At 42.2% G+C, this 20,557-nt stretch overlaps 1 protein-coding gene across 4 annotated transcripts in view; it reads right to left on the bottom strand.

Moving 5' to 3' along the window:
* AFF2 (ALF transcription elongation factor 2) overlaps positions 1 to 20,557 on the bottom strand; it is a 465,157-nt gene that overhangs the window by 46,449 nt on the left and 398,151 nt on the right. For all 4 annotated transcript variants that reach the window (XM_075941077.1, XM_075941079.1, XM_075941078.1 and 1 more), the window contains 3 exons: positions 8,593 to 8,755; positions 7,045 to 8,064; positions 4,152 to 4,273 (listed from right to left, as the gene is read on the bottom strand). In XM_075941077.1, the coding sequence (XP_075797192.1) occupies positions 4,152 to 4,273; positions 7,045 to 8,064; positions 8,593 to 8,755 (1,305 nt within the window). The remainder of the gene's footprint in view (positions 1 to 4,151; positions 4,274 to 7,044; positions 8,065 to 8,592; positions 8,756 to 20,557) is intronic.

Below are 20,557 nucleotides of genomic sequence, written 5' to 3'. Positions count from 1 at the left end.
AATCGAAAGAACACGGCTTTTCTTTCGACGGTGGAAAACCTAATTTCACGAGGAAGAACGCCTTTTTTTGAAAGTGCTCTTTCGAAAAAAGGCATTCTTGAATGCAAGCAGGGCTTTTTCGAAAGAGAGCGTCCAGACTGCCTGGGTGCTCTCTTTCGAAAAAGCGGCTTGCTTTTTCAAAAGTACTGCTTGCAGTCTAGACGCTCTTTTTCGAAACTATCTTTCGAAAAAGCCTCTTTCGAAAGAGGCTTGCAGTCTAGACGTAGCCCAAGAGACTAGCAGATATATGTTGTCTAGCACAGGGGCATCTTTAACGAAATATATACCAAAAACGTATACAAAAATCTAGGAAATACCCTAAAATGGTTGCTTAAGACAGATAGGTGGCTGCTAAAAGTTGGTCATGTTTCACTGTATGGGCTTAATTTGAAAACCAGGTTCTCATTTTGCATCTGCAAATAACTGCTGGTGTTGTTACGCATGCTCAAATGCTAGCAAGTAGCAGTCTAATAATGGGACTGTACCCACAAATTTGATAGCTAGACATTAACTGTCATTATCTGCATGCGCATTTAATTACTCCTGTAAAATGGCACATGTAAGTAAATAACTGTATTAACAAAGGCAATAAAATAATAATAAAAATAAAACTGCTTGTGCAAAATGGATGGCCAATCTATGAAATTAAAAAAAAGTCTATATGCTTAGCATCCAAAGCAGAGGTGGGCAAAAGGGACTCCGTGGGCTGCCTCCGGCCTGCCAAGTGGGTTGATCTGGCTCGCGGAAGTCCTGCCGCTCCCCTGCTCCAGGCCAATCAGGGCCAAGGGATGGCGGAGTTGCAGTGCTAAGAGTCAACCCAGGCAGTGAGGAACCTTGGCGTGCTGGAGGGCAGGGAGCGAGAGACTTTGCGCTCCCCCTGGCCAATCAGGGTCTAGGGGTGGGGAGAAGCAAGGAAGCATCCTGGTCCTGCCCCTTCCACCTGAGACTTCACGCCTTCTAAGGCAGCCTGGGGCTGCTTCAAAAATTTCTGAAGTAGCCCCCGGTCAAATATTATTGCCCACCCCTGATCCAAAGCAATCTCTAGAAAACAGATATTTACGTCAACTTGAAATCCTGTATGTTCAGAATATAATACTGAACCTCTAAATACTCTCTCTTCTCTGCTCCTGTTATCCTGTGGACTTAATAAGGGAAGACTGTACACAAATATTATGTACTACCTAAAACAAAAACCTAAGATGGAGTTAATACAATTGTCATCAAGTATATATAAAATTAACTCAGCAGATCCTCCCTAACCAACAAACTTTACAAGTCATGGTAAAAAAAAAAATCTGTCTCATCCTGCTTTTCGGATTCAGTATCCTAGGGCATCTTCCTAAACCCACATGTAAATGGAAAGACTCCCATGAACTTCAAGGCTCTAGTGTGATAGTGAGGTTTCTTGTTACTAAAAATAACAGTTACTAATACATTGTGACATTCTAGCAATAATTAAAATTGAATGGTAATGATTTAAATAATTATAAATAGTATACTGTGGTTCAGATCTGGGAAGATACAAACATCCAGAACTATGTATAAGAATATACAAGCAGACAGATGCTAATTATTTGTGCAATTACGACAGATGCATAATGAAAATGGGATACTTGTGTGTACAAGTGGTTACAAGGTGCATAACTGACCATCTGAGCACGCAAATACGTCATTTTCTTGTGCAATGATGGAAACCGCATGTGCAAATTAGGCATTTAATTGCCCAAACATTGATGCAGGTGGCTTTTAAAAAACCTATCTTTGTGATATGGTATCTTTGCTTGCGCTATTGTTTCGGTTTACTGAGGGCCAGTTTAAAGTAATTAGGGACCTAAAGACTCAGACTGATTTGCATTGATTTTAATGGGAGTTAGACATCCAGGCACTTTTGAAAATCCAAGCAGGCACTGATTGCACCGCGAGGCACCTAAACTCCTTTAAAAATCTACCCCCTGGATCCTGCTACTTCAATCGGCTCTGTGTGGTGCATCCTTGCGACCAAGAGGGATCCGCATACCTGCAAAGATTAATTCACTCGGACATGATTGTAGGATATCTGCAAATTTGCAGGGCTCTAGATACAAAATGTGTATCTGCATTCATATCCACAAAAATAAGCCACGGCTATCTGCATCCGCAGCCGCTGATGCGGATACCAGCAGATTTGTAGGGCTCTATTTATCGGTGATGGAAAACAAAACCGCTCCAAAAGCTTAAAAATAAGCCAGGACTGTGCAGAAATTTGTCATTACACATTCCATTCCCTAGTCCTGGGATGAGGGTTGATCTACATTCCGCTGCCCATCACTGCGGGTTTCAGACCTGCATGAGCAACCAACTTAGGGTTTGTGTAAATTGTTCTCATAAGATCTAGATAACTAACGTGACATGATCCCAGCCTCCTTAGCGTCAGTTGCTAAGGAGTAAAAAATGTAGGTTCACAGCCCACGGTGGATGAGAGAAAAAGCTAACATGGAAATAACTATTGATGAACACAATTATATTTTAACAGAGAATACCAAAGAGTGGAAAGCGCTAAGGAATCAAATTAATGACCTGGAAAACAAGCTCAAATTAAGAAACATCAGGTTGGGATTGGATCCCTAGGGCTTGTTTGAGTCAGGAAAAGAATTGTTTGTAATGGATAACGGAGGTGTTGGGGATGGACAATTTTTTATTCCCTCTGCAATATATTTCAGTTCACTGTATTTTTAGGAGTGACAATCGGGAACACCCATCATATTGCTTTCTACATGTGCAATGTGTTACGGACCACACCATCACCTGCCGATCATCTGCCTTTTCCAGATTCAACAACATAGAGGATCATACTGTGTTCTAATTTTCTTAGGGGTAAATCTGGACAAAGCCGAGTTACTCTGTAATTAAAAGAGTGTAAATAAGACTATAATCTGCTCTGTGGAATTCATAATAGCTTTAAAAGATGAAATTAGATAATTTATTTCAGAACTTCTTCATAAATTTAAATACTGCTACTATGATAACTTTTCCATAAGATGATGTACTTTCTGAGCCTGATTCTTGGCTTGCAACAGTGGAAATCAGAAATGACACCTCTGAAGCCAATAAACGTGTAAAACTGATCGGGCTTTTTATATTTACAGTATGTTAATGCTGTGATTATAATAGTATTAAATGTCTTTCAAATGGTGCCTGATTGCTGATGCATTATAGCCATGTCAAACAAAATGCATTATTTCCGAAAAATATTAATTATATAGTGATACATACCCTGAAAAATAAAGCGATATTTATAGTTTAGTACTTTCTGTAAGTTTTGTACTGCATGAGGTTAACATAACAGGATTCTGCTAAGCATTTAGCAGGACAGCTTCATAGTTCAGGAGAAATCATATTTAGAATAAGGACTTCGTTCCATAACTAGAATTAGACAATTTTGGAACAAACCATCAAATATATATAACTTAGAGATTTATGTCCATCTCCAAGTCCATTTCTTCAAGAACTCCTCCAAAATGGTAAGAGCTAGGACTACCAAAATTGGTAGGCAGCTTCCTCTTATCTTAACTTAAAGCAAGGTCAGGGTTTGGTTGTGACAGGAAAGCAGGATGTGCCTGGAAGTTGATTGTTTTCCATAACATGGAAAGGGAAGGGCAGGCAGAGAGCACAGGGGAGAGCTATCCTACAGAGTCACCGCGTCACCAATAAAGTCTCCAGCTGGGGATGAACCTCATCATCTTTCAGGTAAGTGGCTGCCTCCTTGGTTTTTGTGAATGGCAAAACCAAGATTTGCCCCCCAGAAAATGAAAGCTATATATTCCTGCAGATTTTCAGTGGAAAACTCCCGATGTTCAGGGCAGGGATAATCAGGGCAGCGTGGACTTGGCTGAGCAGACAAAATACACAGGGATACCAACACTTCAGTGTGTTGGTGATACTGTGGTTTCTGTGCGCCTAGCAAAAAGATTATTCAAGTCTATTCAGAAAACATGGATCCCCCTACATGACAGACGGGAGCAATGATACTAATCTACGGGGGATAACCCCCATGACTTATCACCAAGTTCTACAACAAATGCTTTTGAAGAGCATGGTTATGAAATCACAGCTCAGTATTAGGAAAAACTTACTCTTTAGTGCTGGTTAATCTGTGATTAGGTATCGGAGAAATACACGGCGGAAGTAGGCATGAGGCCGAGGTGTCCTCCAGGCGCTGTTTCTTGCTTTCACCAAATGTATCCAAGCTTTCAGACTGTTGAACACAACAAGAACGGCTTGATAAAATGCAGCATCGAAGCACAATTTCATTTTACCATTAAAAGAAAGTCAACAATCCCAGCATATTTCTTTTGTAGGAGTAGTAGCAGCAGCTAAAATACTGATATTTAAGAGAAGTGAAAATACCTAAAAAGAAATGGTATTGCAACGCATGACAACGTTATATGGCAACTAACCCAGGTGGCGAATTGTAAAGCAAATTGCACACTCTACTACTAGTTTGCTTTGGTACTGCATCATATGTAATAAATAATCAAGATCTAAGGACCCGAGTGAGCAAAATCTCATTCATGTATCTTTTACTCATTAAGAGACTTGATGTCAATGGGAGAACATTCATGAGTAAGGATTAATTGGATGACTGGGAGGCTACAGGTCTGATCCCTAAAGTGGCAGTGATTAGCAAGGGGCAGATGGTTCAAAATATACCTTCACAAATTCCCGGCTGCATGACCTCACTGCCTGAACTAAGAAGATATAAGTAAAGCTGATTACTGCTCTGCCCTGCCAACCTTTATACCAGCTCTCAAACCTATCCGCTTGTGCCTTAAATACATCTTTTAATAAAATCATTTAGAAACCCCAATCAGCCTCTTCCTGCCATGTTTTAAACGCCTGCAGCCCGGCGGTACCCTAGTGAGCGTTTTGCTCCCGCGTCACTGTGAGCGATAATACTGCTAAGCATACAAGAATCAAAATGGAAAAGGGCTATTTTAGTGCTCAGCTGAGCATTTTTATTCTAGTGGAATGCCCTACCACTCCTGACGGTGGACCTTTGCATGGTGGCTCGTGACCCAAAGATCCAGATAATGCAGTGAGAAAGTCCCCCCAACTCTTTTATATAGCTCTTCATGTTCCTGGAACCCTGGACTTAGCTATCAGTACAGTAATCTTCTTTTACCCAGGATTCACTACTCTGAGACTATCTCACCCCACTGACTTAGCAATTCTACAAGCGATTAGCAAATAATTTGCATAAACCCTGGCACATGTGTGCATACACACAAAACACACAGTCGCACCAATCCTTTCTTTCTGCCTAATTTTAATTCACAGGCAAAAAGGAAAACCAGAGATACAGCTCCTGCAGGCTGTACTCATGTGAATATTCCCACTGAAGTCAATGTGAGTATTCACATGAGTCAGGGCTGCAAGTCATTGTCATGTATCAACTCTCTCCTTCTATCTTCAGACTGCTCTAAATCAGCATTTTAATGCAGTTCAGGAGGCCAATGGAACTGATAGCTGAAGTCACATTCCCAGTGATTTATACAATTTGAGGAATAAAAATATGAAAGGATGTCTTCTCTGTGAGAGACCAGAGCATAACCATTTCAGCTGGAAAATCCCTCTACAAAAATTCATTTATGAAATAAAACCTCCGTTTCTTTCTGAAAACACATTTTAGTTTGAAGCATACTATCATATCCCTGAAGATAGGATACCCATGGGCATAAAAACATAAAACACATGATAAAACATAGTCCCTTAAGTCAAAATGCATTCACCATTTCAGGTAGTTGGAAAGGGAGAGCAGCTAATTAAGCAAATCTTATTTCTAGAAAACGCATTTGTTTATATAAAACAATACATTTTTAAAGACAGAATTCACCAGTAGCATAAGCCACTCCATTGACTTGAATGAAGCAACAGAGGTGAATTGATTTGTAACTCTCCAGACAATAAAAAATCTGCCTTTCAAACGGAGGTCACATTTTCTGGGTACACTCAAATTTCAATAATTTGCACTAGTTCTTGGAAATCTCACTGTAGATTACTGAACCCTCCAAACCAATGGGGAAGCGAACAACCACAATGAAAAAGCACAAAAGACACATCACCAAATATACCATGTTCATTGATTATGACAGAGTTTGGTTTTAAATAGTTTATGATGAAAATTCACAATGTGCTACAGGTTGAACCTCTTTAGTCCAGCATGGATCTGATCGGTGCCAAACCAGAGAATTTGCCAAACCACGGGAAGTCAATACTGTCTAGCAGCATTATCAGCTCTTCCACTACTTACTGGGCTCTTAAGGCAGTGTAGACAGCAGACTTCCTGCTGTGTAGACAGCGCCAAAAGCTGAAATAAGCTACGCAACTTGAGCTACATCAATTGCATAGCTTAAGTCAAAACATCTTATTTCGGCTTTTGGCTCTGTCTACACAGCAGGAAGCCCGAGAAAGAGCATTCTTCCTCCAACTTCTCTTACTCTTCGTAAAAGGAGGATTACAGGAGTCAGAGTAAGAATTCCTCCAGTTCGACATTATTTTGACATTCTGTCTAAATAACTGCTTGCAGTGTAGATGAGGACTATGTTATTTTTGAATAACTGCTATGTAGACGTACCCTTAGAAGACATTTAGGGGTGAATTAGAAATCAATAATAGCACAGAACACTGAGAGCCAGGACTGGTGGCTGAAAACAAAGTTTATGGGACCCCAGGAAACTTGGCCACCCCCATGATAAATGGTTCAATGGCCATGCTAAAATCATACCAGAGCATGGATGTTGCTGGACTAAAGAGGTTCAACCTGTAGTAAATGCAGTTTAACACCTTTTGTTAGAAATAACCAAGTCTTGGTAATATGTTACCAATATGATACTGACTTTTGAATTAAATCTTTGCTGAGAGGTTTTGGGGCAGATATGAAGAAATGCAGATCTACTGAATCTGTTACCTGCTGAGCAGACACATGGAAATGGAGTGATTTCCCTCGGACTACCACAACAAATTTACCTTGTGCTTCCTTTTGGACTTTGTGGAGGGCTTTTCAGCAGCTGCGGTGGGAGACTCTCGAGATGGTCGCCTGTGTTTCACACTCGCCTCTCGTGGTTCAGTTTTCACAGATGCCGGCTCACAGGGCTCATGTCCAGGTATCCTAGAGAGTAAACTAAGATCTATTTTCACCCAAAGGGATTTGAGTTCTTCATATTCCCTCAGCGGGGACAGAAGTTCATTTTGCACCACTGGGATGGGTGAAAAGAGTTGTTCCTCTAAATCATTGCTGGTTTGGTCTATCGATGTGTTGCTGCTGTTGCTAGTTAAACTACATACGCTGAGGACGTTCCTATTAGAGTCTTTTACTTTGATACCATTGGCAGGCCCACTGAAAGCTGGCAATATTTTAGCCTGCAGGCTCTCTTCCTGGTCTGTGTTTGAATCAGAAGTAGACGAATCGGTTTCAATAAATTCACGGGATTTAGGAACAGTTTTGCTAGGGCCTCTGTTCTTTTTCTTCTCAGAAGCAAGTCCCGTGCTAGTCCTTGGTTCTTTTCTTGGAGCTGTCTTCCCAGCCGCTGCTTTTGTGCGAACTTTCGGCTGCTCTGGGGCTTCCTGTGTCTCTTTTTCTTTGGGAGTGTTGCTGGTATTATTTGGTTTGGGCCAGTTATACTCTTCTATGCTGGAAGTCCTTTCTACCTTTTTGGGTTGCTTTTTACCAGGAGTCCTTTGTGAAGCTGGCTCATTATGAGCTGGTGACTTCTGCTTGGAGCTTTTCGCCTCTGGAGTTTTTTGGGCAACTCGTGGTTTGGCTTTCTCCCGGATGGGACTAAGGACGGCCCTATCTTTGGAATCAGTCTGGGGCAGACTGTTATTAAGCTTCCCTTTGTTTTGTCCTTCAGTCTGCTGGCTGCTCTGAGACTGAGAACTGTTCTCACTATGAGTCTCATTTTGGTTGTTGATAATAGTCTTGTTATGGGGATTCACTTTATTTAGCCATTTATCCAGCTGCCACTTGTTTGTTGAGGGAGGTTCAGGCTGCAGATTGAAGAGCGATAGGAAACAAATCTTAGAGAAGCAATGCATTTTAATTTAAACCACAATTACATTTTTAACACAGCCTTTTATTTCAGTCAACCAGTGGTTATTGCTACTTTTACTGTAGTATTTATGGTTAATTAGCTTCCTTATCTAGTTTACAATGCGGCCCTGGAGAAATTTAATACAACAAAAAAGTTAAGCAGGTCCCTGAAGAAAATTTTTCGTCGTGTTGCCTTTCCTTAGTCTCAGACGAACACCGTGTCAATAAAATCTTCCCTGGTACTGGGCAAAAAAATCTAAATATTTCTCTGAAGTAACTGAAACGTGGGCCAGAAGTTGTTCCCAAAGCTAAAATGAGTGTGTGCATCGTGTGTTTAACAGTACAAAGGGAGAAGAGAGCAAATAACAGTAAACAGAACAGGACATTTCAGTTTTCTGAAGGATAAAGGGATTTCGCTTTCAATGACAATGCTCTTTCCTGAGCTTGTGCTGAGAGTAGGGGAGGGGATGAGTTCACAGCTTTACCTCTGGAGTTGCGCTGCGCGACTCTTCGTTGCACTCACTGTCACTGGAGCTGCTTTCACTATCAGAATCGGATTCGGAGCTGCTCTCGGACTCACTGGAGCTCCCAGAACCGCCGCTGGAATGTGTTAAAACCACACTGTGTGCTGTCTGCAAAGGAAGGCCACTGTGGAAGAAAGACGGACACTTAGAGGAATAGGCGACTTTCCCAATTTTCATTTTAAAAGATCGGATGTAGGAAAATGTATGGCGACAATGCTGGTCATGCAGTCCTTACTCCGCCTCAATTCCCAAGTGCTTCATTTTGACTCAGCAAAGTCTCAAAGGGGAATTTTGCTCAGTAAGGAGTGAAAGATCCAGCCACTGTGTGTAAATACTTTGAGTTTATACTTCATAGGACACATTTATAATGCTGTTAAATAAAATAAAATAAAATAAAAAATAATAACAATAATAATACTAATAATTACAACCCAGTGAGAAACAGCTTAGTACCGCGAGTCTGAGCTTATTATCTTAAGAGCGGCAAAAACTAATGCTCATATTTAAATAATTTACAAATGGAAAAAATGGTCTCTTCATTTTTTGTCATGACATTTCTAAGTTATGTCCAAATGAAAGACATTAGGCAATGAATATTGGACAAAACGTTTAATTTTAAATGACTATTTTTTGTTTTTTGGACTGTAGGATACAAAACCCATATATTCATAACCACGGTCCAGAGGTTCCAGGGATTCTTTCTCTGTAGTTGCTTTTTCTACTCATGCTTGTGATAGTACACAACGACCACAGAGCTCCTGTTGAAAATGAACAGGCCTAAAAATGAACTTACTTTTCAGCATACATACCCCTCCTCTTCCAATGTATAAAAAACCCTCCACTGTCATCTTTTCCAGCACGTATTTTAACACCAGTGGATGTAAAGAAAATCAGTTTTCAATATTATGGGTGTTTGCTCATCAGACTCTTCATAAACTCATGTTTGATTTTAAGATCTTCATCAAAGAGATAACATAAGAATTATGTCTGTTCAACTGATCTATTCGGCAACTGATGATTGATTATAAATTTTTGAAGCTGACAAAGCAAAGTGTTTGAAAGTTGACACAATTTGCTTGTACTCCTTTATGGATGTCCAATACTCTACCTCCAATTATCAGATGCCTCGTGAGACCCATACAGAAACACCTTGGCAAGCCTACAAGTTTTCGGTGAATGATAACCCTTATTTTCCCTCTCTTAACTTTTTAATCCCCCTTTTTTTCCAAGAAGGACTATAGCCACATTTGGAAGTGCTCTCCCTCATGCCAATAAAACCAGTTCAACATCCGTGAGGAACCCTCATGGGAAAGATACAGTAACCAATGCACTTGGACTAATGAGGGCTATAAAAATTCTGTGTGTGATCCCATTCCACTAAAATCAGTGGAAATGTTGCCACTGACTTCAATGGAAGCAATATCTATCCCTTAACAGTTTCCTCTCAGTGACATTCCCTTTCCACCCACATACTTACCTGTTTTGTAGTCATACCTCCCCCACTGAGTGGGAAGGTAATTATATCTTTAAACACCACAATGACCCTTCACAACCCAGCACTAGTGGGAGTGGAAAAGTCTTCTCACAACATGCCCTCCCATCCTTAAAGAGATTTCACTTCTAATCTAAATGTGAATGATTACATCTCAAGTGAACTATGCAGATGAAAAGAGCCCTGCTTGGACAGGAATGAAAAACATTCTAAATGACGTTGTAACTTACAAGTTTCAAGTGGGCTAGCAACATTGCTTGTAATAAATTAACACGTACGAGCACCATGCCCTCTGTCACAAGGAATCAGAACTGTCCAGATTTGCATTATAATTCCTCTTTGCATATCTAGTGCGGATTCTCCTTTGGCTCGAGAGACAGAGGTTGATGCTTCTGGAACTGAAGGAGCTAATCATCTATCCCTGACATAGCTGCTAAGGCTTGAATAGTCATGGTTTGCCATACAGCAGGAACCATCAAATTCTTAAGTGATCATGAGTTTATCACAATATTAATGAATTGTTTCTCAATTGCCACTGATCCATGTATGAGCACCAAGCTCCACCCACTTTGGCTCTTATTCAGGAAGGCATCCCTATACAGGGAGGGTGCTTAGTCCTCTTGAAGTCAATGTGACTTATGTCCATGCTTGGAGTTAATATCATACTAAGGTACTTTGCTGAACCGAGGCCTAAGAGCGGAGGTTCCAAAAATGCAGAATGAAGGTCTGAACACTCTTCTTCTGACTTCCCTTGTTCCTCGTACAATAAGGGTTACAGGAGTTGGAGTAAGACAGCCTCCAGCTAGACATTATTTGACATAACTGCTTGCAGTGTAGACGCAGACTGTGTTATTTCGGAATAACGTCAGCTATTCCGAAATAATGCTGCTGTGTAGACAAAGACAAACTGAAAAAACTTTAAAAGCAGCGAGTAGTCCTGCAGCACCTTAGGCCAGGCATGTCCAAAGTCCGGCCCGCGGGCCAATTGCGGCCCGTGTTCCAGTTTAATACGGCCCCCGCTTCCTCCCCCTCTCCTGGCTCCCCGGCGCTCTTTTGAACTGGCGCGCCCAGCGCGCCGCTTCCGGCCGCGCCACTGCCGCCCATGGCCTCCGCGGTCCTAGAGCCTGCCCTGTAGGGCACGTCCGCAGCCCCGCTCCCCCGCTCTGCTGCGGGTTCGCCCTGCCCCCGGGCCGCCGTGAGGCCGGCGTGCCCTGCGCTCTCCGCCCGCCTCCGACCCCGCGGATCCTCCGCCTTGAGGCTGAGAGTGCGGGGACGGCCCTCACGCATTTTCACTTCTTCAAATCTGGCCCTCTTTGAAAAAAGTTGGGCACCCCTGCCTTAGGCTATGTCTAGACTACAGGCTTTTGTCGACAGAAGTTTTGTCGACAGGTACTGTCGACAAAGCTTCTGTCGACAAAGAGCATCTAGACTACATCCAGTTCTGTCGACAAAACAAGCTGCTTTGTCGACATGTCAGTGTAGACGCAAAGGACAGTGTAGATGCAATAATGCCTTCTGTCGACAGAACTCTGTCGACAGAAGGCATTATTCCTCGTAGAATGAGGTTTACAGCTGTTGACAAAACTGCTGAGTTCTGTCGACATTATGTCGACAGAACTCGGTGGCAGTGTGGATGCTGGCATAGTTTTGTCGACAAAAGTCTACTTTTGTCGACAAAACCCTGTAGTCTAGACACACCCTTAGAGACTAACAACAAAATGTAGATTTTTTTTCCCTTCTCGTCCCTTATTTTTCTGCTATTTATTTGCAACTCTGGATCCCTTGCTCCATTCATCTGAAGAAGTGGGCTGTGCCCACGAAAGCTCATGATACCATCTACATTTTTTTTTGTTAGTCTCTGAGGTGCTGCAGGACCACTCGCTGTTTTTAAGGTTATTTTTTCAAATACTGGAAGCATCATTGTTTCTGGTCCCGGAACTAAACTCTGCCCTTGGGAGGCCCAATCGAGTGCCTCAACCACAAAATAATCCCCCCTCTCAAGTTAGCAGCTTGGTCCTGGGTTTTTTTCAGTTTATTGTTCCTTTATCACGTGCTCTTATCCAGGGGTGGCTAATAAGCAGCCCACAAACCAGACTCAGTTCACTGGGGTTAGCGTCTGCCAGGCTGCTAGTACTTTATTTACCTCGGCCAATAGGAGCTGTGGGAAGAGGTGGCTTGGTCTGCGCCGCTTCCTGCAGCTCCCATTGGCCGGGAACTGTGATCTGTGTCCAATGGGAGCTGCAAGCAGCTGCACCTGCAGACCTGTAGGTAAATAAAATGCTGGCGGCTCACCATCAGCTTACCCTGGCAAACTGTGTCCTGCCTGTGGGCCATATATTGCCCACCCTGGCTTCTTATCCCAGCCCTCTGCATTCTAGGTAGGTCCTGCATGGAAACAGATTGTAACTTATGCCCACTGTAAGCAATGGGTTTAAGAAATGCACATGCAGGGTGCAGTTGTGTCAGAAGCTCCTTCGGATGGCAGAGGCAGCTCTATAGGTATATGGCCATTGCTACTTACACACTGCAGATGTGATTCCCTGCTTATTGATTTAGTCCCGGGGAAATGAGAGGAATGCCACTGGAATTACACCCACCGGGTAGCTGACAGCAGGCTCAACCCCTCAGGCACTGTGCACAGACCATTATGTGAACATCTGTGATTGCTTACAAAGCAGCTGGCTGTAAGGGGGTACACAGGTGGTCAATGGATGATGGCACTCTAGAATCAGGTAGGAGGGGAGCTGCTCTTTATTGGCCTGCAGTAGCTTTCATCCATCTCCTCCCTTACCCACTGATCTAGTTTTCCCTTTGTAGGTGCCTGTGGAGAGGTTCCCTGCCATAACCTCGCCACGCCTTTTTACAGTCTAGGACAACTCGTGTGTAACTTGAAATTCAGCATTCTCATGGTGGGCACAAAGTACATGAGAGCAAAGGCCCCATGGGGGAAACTAGACATCGGCATCTAGAAGTGTGATACTGAACCGGTTGACCTCAAGGGTCTGAGGCAGAGAGCTACTGAACTGTTTTCAGTGGAATCTGCAGCTATGCAGCTTTCTTAAGACTATGCCTTAAAATCCACTGCAAGGTTTCAGTCTTGGCACTTCGGCAAACTTATCGAAAACACCCACTGTATTTCTCGGCAATTCGCTGCCATGGGTGATTGCTTAAATTTTTAAATTCCCACTTCCACTTCATCTGTTTTAAAAAGTCACTGATTCATTTTCCAAACACCTATTGAGGCAGCTGTGGAATTATGTGCACAGCTTACTATTGTGCATGGAAAACCAAGGACTAATGTGCAATTTAAGCATTCTTTTTTCACCAAGACTGTTATTATATTATTTTCAACACATCATTTGCTCTAATATTTTAATAAAAGGCTTTCAAGAATAAACCTGGTAGTTATAAGACAGTATGTGACTCTAAAATTCATTAACCTCTAATATGTGGAAAAATCAAAGCCGTAGGCGGTAAATATATATCTTTTTAAAAAAGCAACTGTGTATCTTCACAACACAGCAGTGATATTCCTCAAAAGACAAAAATGAGCAACAATGTCTAAAACACCTGCATAAATGTTTCACTGCTCACACTTAGCTGCATTAATTGCTGTGAAGAGTATTTAGCTAGTTGTCTAGATCAGTTTTTCGCAACCAGTGATATGAATATCCTCAGGGTCCTGGAGAGAAGTCTTGGGGGTACATCAACATTACTGAAATTTGGAGAAAACTGAATTTTTAAGTTTTACAGTGCTTTATTACTTTTGTACTTTTTACACCCAAAAATTTCATCACCCGCCCGTCTACAATTAAGTTGTTTAAACCAATGTGTTGCAAAGGTAGGAAAAAATGTGTATCTGAAAACTGTAGGTACTGGGGATAATTACCATTTTTTTAAAAAGAGGGGTACTTTATAAAAAAAAGGTTGAGAAACACTGATCTAGAGATCCATTGATAGGCTTCTTTACCAAAAGTCTTTTTTTAAGGAACCGCAGAGGAGAGATAAAATGACTACTTGTTTGGTTATAACCTGTGAAATCAGAATTTAAATATCTGAGAAACCAGATTTCTCTTGGAAGTGAGAAAATATATATAGGACTTGACTAGTGCCATGAAAGGTTAACCAATTAACTGGTAAGCATTACCCTAAACAAGTGATGCTTAATTGATTAACCGGTTAAATGTTAGGCAAACCGAACATTTAGCTGGTTAACTGATTAATCGGGATTTTACATCCCTACACTTGACTAGCGAGTCAATGGTCCATTGATTCCAGCAATGTATTTTCACAAGGAGCTGTGGTTTCCAAAGAGACATAATGCAGGATACTTTACTGAGGAGACCTAATTGTTAGCGAAGCTGAACCAAAAGAATTACGTAGGAATGGATGCCGGTATAGAAAAGAAGATGTAGATTTAAGAGAAAGGCTGCTCTTATGGTTCAAGGCACTGGATTGGTGTCAGAAAATCTCCCCTCAGTTCCCCCCTTCAAAAATGGGGATAATAATACTTCTCCTATCTTTTGGCTGACTTTGTCTATTTAGGCCATAAGCTCTTTATGGCAATAACAACCTTTATCCAAAAAGTCTATCTGTATAGAACAATCACACAAATCTCAGGACTTTAACAGATGTTACTTGTGTGGCTGAATTCCATGCAAATATTTAAGAAAAAGATTTCCTTGGCTATTTCAGTAGATAATAAAAAGATACCTTGCTGATTAATATTTAGTGTCAGAATTTAATACCATAACTGTTCAATAATGAAGTTTTATTTCATTTCTATCCGAGCACCATTATCAGAAAGCAATACTGTCTCCTAATTTGAAGGGGGCTGTCGTGGTTTTTATAATGAATTACTCCTGTGTTTATCACCAAAATTATATATGGCAGCCAGTTTTTTTTAAAGGAAGGATCACTCTGAATGATTTGTTCACTGTCTTCTCATTGGCTAGTATTAAATTATTTATTGTCTGGCTGGTTGGACTCAAATCTAAACTTTCAAAGATCAGGCTGACACAGGAATTGAAACCTGTTTCAAGCCCCTTTTAAAATATTAATCAGTACCTCGCCCCAGTGAAATAAAATCAGGTGTGGAAATTGTTGCTTTAGCTAACACTAGTGTGTAAGAAGACATCATTTATGATGTCTGTGTCAAGCCAAAAACATGAAGAAGAAAGGCATCTATAATATACTCTTCAGGAAGTGGCAGCTGATCTGCCTGGATCAATCCTGAACACTGTAATGCAAACCTGAGTCTGATTTATTTTGAGGAGGAAGATAATTTACAATATATGGCATGTAAAAAGTCACATTCTCATTTTATTGTGTTCAAAAACAACTGTTTTAATCAAAGACTGTTTATTACAAGGCTGATCGAGTTACCGAAACAGATTTTTTTTATTCATATACATACAGCCCTTTTGTATGTTCAGCTTTTAAGACCATAAAAAAGGATAGTAAAGACGAGAGAAATAAAAAGAATGACAGAACCAGCTCCTGTGAGCCACAATCTATGTCAAAGCAGAACTAAAGTGATTGACAGCTTGCATTAGTAATGAATAGAGCAGGGGAAAGCTGCCAAGAATCCATAACAAGGTCAAAGCTTTCCAATAAAGAATTACATTAGCCAGAACCTGTAGGTGGAACTGTGTATGCACATTTGCAATGTGACTTTAACCACAGTATTGATACTACTGCTGAATCTTATCTGGACCTTACTGCTAGTTTTAATTTTGGTTTATGATGAGGTGGGGCTTATATCTATATTAAATAGAGACAACATATCAAATTACCTGGGGAAATACAAATGAACAGCAGAGAAAGTGCATTCTAATGTCCCATTTCTAATGGTAACCATGAAAGTTTTGAACTATTGGCATCAAAACAACTCCCCGTCTGCTTCCAGTGTTGTTATACACACTTGACATTTGTAAGGGAATTCTGCATATTAGGGGACATCACGCATCCTTGATTTGTGCATGCAACTCCTACTAACGTTAGGGCTGGCAAGCTATTTTGAAGTCATGATATGATACAATACGTATAGTCTTCTTAATATGCAAAATCCTTGAATTCACACATCAATGGATATTATTTGTTAGATGCCCTCATGCACCACTGTTTTGTTGGGATTTCACAAAGCAAGAATACTATCACACCATAGCACTTACCTGATAGAAAGGGGACTATTTTATTATATCAATATTATCACACAAATTTCCACCAAATCAAACTGATATATTGATACGTGGATGTGATTTCTCTTCTTCAGTGACTGCTGTGTATACAATCTACTTTATGTCCTATAATTCATAATATGAAATGAATGTTAATTCACAGCAGGGGCTTAAGACAACACTTACTGTACCAAAGAAGCCAAGCATGTTTGTTTGAAAATGCCTTCACTTCCCCCTTTGAGATGGACACATAGGCTAGACTGGCATGATTTTCCGCAAATGCTTTTAACAGAAAAGTTTTTCCATTAAAAACATTTGTGGAAAAGAGCGTCTAGATTGGCACGGACGCTTTTCCGCAAAAGCACTTTTTGCGGAAAAGCATACATGCCAATCTAGATGCGGTTTTGCGCAAGAAAGCCCAGATCGCCATATTTGCCATGGGGCTTTTTTGCGCAAAACAGTTTTTAGCTGTCTACACTGGCCCGCTTACGCAAAAATATTTCTGTAAAAGGGCTGTTGCCCGAACGGGAACGTCAAAGCATTTGCGCAAGAAGCACTGGTTTCGGACAGTAGAACGTCAGTGCTTTTGCGCAAAATCAAATGGCCAGTGTAGACAGTTGGCAAGTTTTTGCGCAAAAGCAGGTGCTTTTGCAGAAAAACTTGCCAGTCTAGATGCAGCGGCCATGTCTACACAGCAGTGTTATTTTGGAAAAATGTCAGTTATTCCTAAACATCGTGTGTGTGTACACAGCAAGCCCATTATTTCGAAATAAATTCGAAATAACGGGCATCTTACTCCAACTCATGTAACCCTCTTTGTAAGAGGAGTAAGGGAAGTTGGGGGAAGAGTGCTCTATTTCAAAATAACTGCTGTGTAGCCAGTGCCAAAAGTCTAAATAAGTTATTTCGACTTAAGCTATGCAATTAGCGTAGCTCAAGTTGCGTGGCTTATTTCGAGTTTAGCCCTGCAGTGTAGACATGCCCATAATGGTCTACTTCCATCATGCATAGCATGAACTTGGGGATTTCATACAGAAAATCAGCTAAATTGTCCATGCATGCATGAAAAGTAGCAACTTCAGATTTCACGCGATGCATTTTAATACAGTTAAATATATTTGAGAATGTAACTGAGCTTTTAGGACCCCCAAGTTAATAGAACTTGAGGCCAGCTACATATTCTGCTTTACTGCTGAGGAAATACTGTTGGAATAAGTCTGTATTGGTTGACTGCATTGTGGATTATAACTTTCAATATAAGCAGGAAAAAATCCAAGATATACAGTAACAATTAAAAGTCATATACTGATCAAAAATTTTGACTGAAAAAATTTTGCGTTGGAAAACAAGTTTTCCACAAAATGGCAATTTTGGTGAAGCAAATACTAAAACTCCATTTGAATCAACATGGGAACAAATCAAAACATTTCTTTTTTATTTGATTTCCAATGCTGTTTCATTTCAGGTTCCTACTTCCAGGTTTTGAATTTTTAATTTTTTCCCCTCTGAATTCTCATTTTTTATTTTTCCAAAGGCAGGAAAGGGTTAAAAAAAGTGTGAGAAAAATATTTTCACACCTGCAGGCACAGACAATAAGAAAAGTGGATGTTAAGGCAGTGGAATGCACATGGTAACACACTACATAGCTGCTCTGGCCTTTGCAGCGTTCTCTTTGGCTCATAATTCCAGAACAGAGTTGCCAACTTTCTAAGTGCAGAAAAACAAAAAACTCTTGTCTTGCCCCCTTCTCTGAGGTCCCACCCCAGCTCACTCCATCGCTCCTCTCTCTCTCACTTTACACCACCCTCACTCATTTTCACCAGGAAGGGGCATGGGGTTGAAGTGTGGGCTTTGGCTGGTGGAGTGGGCTCTTGGGTGGGGCTAGGGATGAGGGATTTAGGGGGAGGAGGGCTCAGGGCTGGGACTGAAGAGTTTAGAGTGTGGGAAGGGCTCCATGCTTGAGTAGGGGTTGGGGTGCAGGAAGTGTTGAAGGGTTCCAGGTTCCAGGCAGCACTGCCCTCAGGTGACTCCAACATGTTCCTCTGGTTTCTAGATGGAGGGTCAGCCCACAAGTGCCACCCCCTCAGCTCCCATTGACTCTGGTTCCTGACCAATGGGATCTGCGAATCCGGTACATGGGGTGTGGCAGTGCACAGAGTCCCCAGTGGCTCTCCCTCCACCTACGAGTGTCACTTTCTGGGAGCCACACGGAGTCGGGCAGGGAGCTTTCCAACCCCACTTTGCTGTGCACTGGCCTTACAATGGCCTCATCAGTGGAGCTGACTGGAGCAGCCAGGATCCATTTTCATCTCTGTGTTCCGACTGAAAACTCCAGAACCTTACTTCGGTTTTCCTCACCAAGGGGGACTCTCTGGGTGGCATGGCAGGTGTCTCAGCTCCTTGCAGGCTGTTGCCACTGTAATTGTTTAGAAAAGCCCTGAGATGGCTATACATTGCACTACAAGTTCAGCAGTAACCAAAATGGACCCTTGCTATTCTCAGGATGGGAAAGCAGGGTGGGGGTTGTAAACCTGGACACAACTCTGGACTGAGCCCAGTGAGTATGAAGTAGGTGTCAAAGATGACCAAAATCAGAATCTTCCTCTCTCTCTTTTAACAGCAGTAGGGTTTTAAATCCCTTGTGCACAGACATAAATAACTATTTATGGTGCAAAACAGTGGAGGATCAGAGACTAAATGCAACTGCACAATGTTGTTAGCAGTTGTATATTAAAGCAATGAAGGTATAAATAACTCCACACCTCACTCAACATGACATTATTAGCATACTGCCTTTGTGAGGAAGGGTGGTCTTGTAGTTATGGTCTGTCCTGGGACTTAAAATCACGTGTTCAGTTCCGGGCTATCCAGCCTACCTGTATGACCATGGGAAAATCACTTGTACTCTTCATTCTTTTCTTCCCCATTTGTGCATTGGGAAGAATAGCCCCTCTCCTTGTTCACAGGGACTTATGTGGTGACAATCAATACATTTATGATTGTCAAGCACATACATATTATTGACAAGCGGGGGCCACAGAAGTACAGGCAGTCCCCGAGTTACGCGGATCCGACTTATTTCGGATCCGCAGTTACGAATGGGGCTTTTCTCGCCCTGGAGGACTGGAGCGGCGGGACGCCCAGATGCGCTGCAGTCCCGCCGCCCCCATCCTCTGGGGCGAGAAAAGCTGCTCCCCGTCTCTCTGGTCTGCAGGGAGACTGGGAGCAAAGCCTTGGAGCGCGCCCGGGCTGTCCCGCTGCGGGCGTGCTCCAAGGCTTTGCTCCCCGTCTCCCTGGTCAGCAGACCAGGGAGACGGAGCAAAGCCGTGGAGGACGCGGGCGGTCCCGCCACCCACGTCTCCCTGGTCTGCTGGGAGGGGGGTGCAGCTAGTGCCCTCCCTCCCCCCCCAGCAGACCAGGCTTTTCTTGCCTACGCCTGGGGTAGAGCAGCTGGGGCGCTGCCGGGTTGGTCAGTGGCTGAATCAGGACGCCTGGGGCAGAGCAGCTGGGGTGCTGCTGGGTTGCTCCAGTAGCACCGAGGAGCGGCGCTACTGGAGCAACCCAGCAGCACCCCAGCTGCACTGCCCCAGGCGTCCCCAAGTCAGCCGCTGCTGAAACTGACCAGGGGCTGACTACAGGAAGCCCGAGGTAGAGTTGCTCTGCCCCGGGCTTCCTGGAATCAGCCGCTGATCAGTTTCAGCAGCAGCTGACTTGGGGACGCCTGGGTTTCTTAAGTTGAATCCGTATGTAAGTCAGAACTGGTGTTCAGATTCAGCCGCTGTTGAAACTGATCAGTTTCAGCAGCGGCTGACGCCAGTTCCGACTTACATACAGATTCAACTTAAGAACAAACCTACAGTCCCTATCTTGTACGTAACCCGGGGACTGCCTGTACAAAGAAATTAATGAAAACATAGCAGACCTTAACTTCAAAGTTACTGCGGTTAATCATAAATAAGAATCCATCAGTAGCAATAGGGAACACTCTTTCTGCAATACTGTTTCCTTTTTTTAAAAAAAGAAAACAAGATTTCTATGCAAATGATGAATTTGTGGGATAGAGACAGATCCCTTCCCAGAGGAAGGGATACACACCATATTTCTGGACATGAGAATTAGTCTCTCAACAAGGAGAAATCTGCCTAGTGAAATGTTAATTTAAGCAAATGTTGAAACAAAGGAGTCCTCCTGATAATTCATTTAGAAAGGGAGTGAAAAATTCTAACTAGAGTGAAAAAATTGTTTTGCTATATTT

The sequence above is a fragment of the Pelodiscus sinensis genome, chromosome 13 (assembly GCF_049634645.1).
Source record: "Pelodiscus sinensis isolate JC-2024 chromosome 13, ASM4963464v1, whole genome shotgun sequence".
Lineage (NCBI taxonomy): Eukaryota > Metazoa > Chordata > Testudines > Trionychidae > Pelodiscus > Pelodiscus sinensis.
This window is presented reverse-complemented; position numbering and strand designations above follow the sequence as displayed.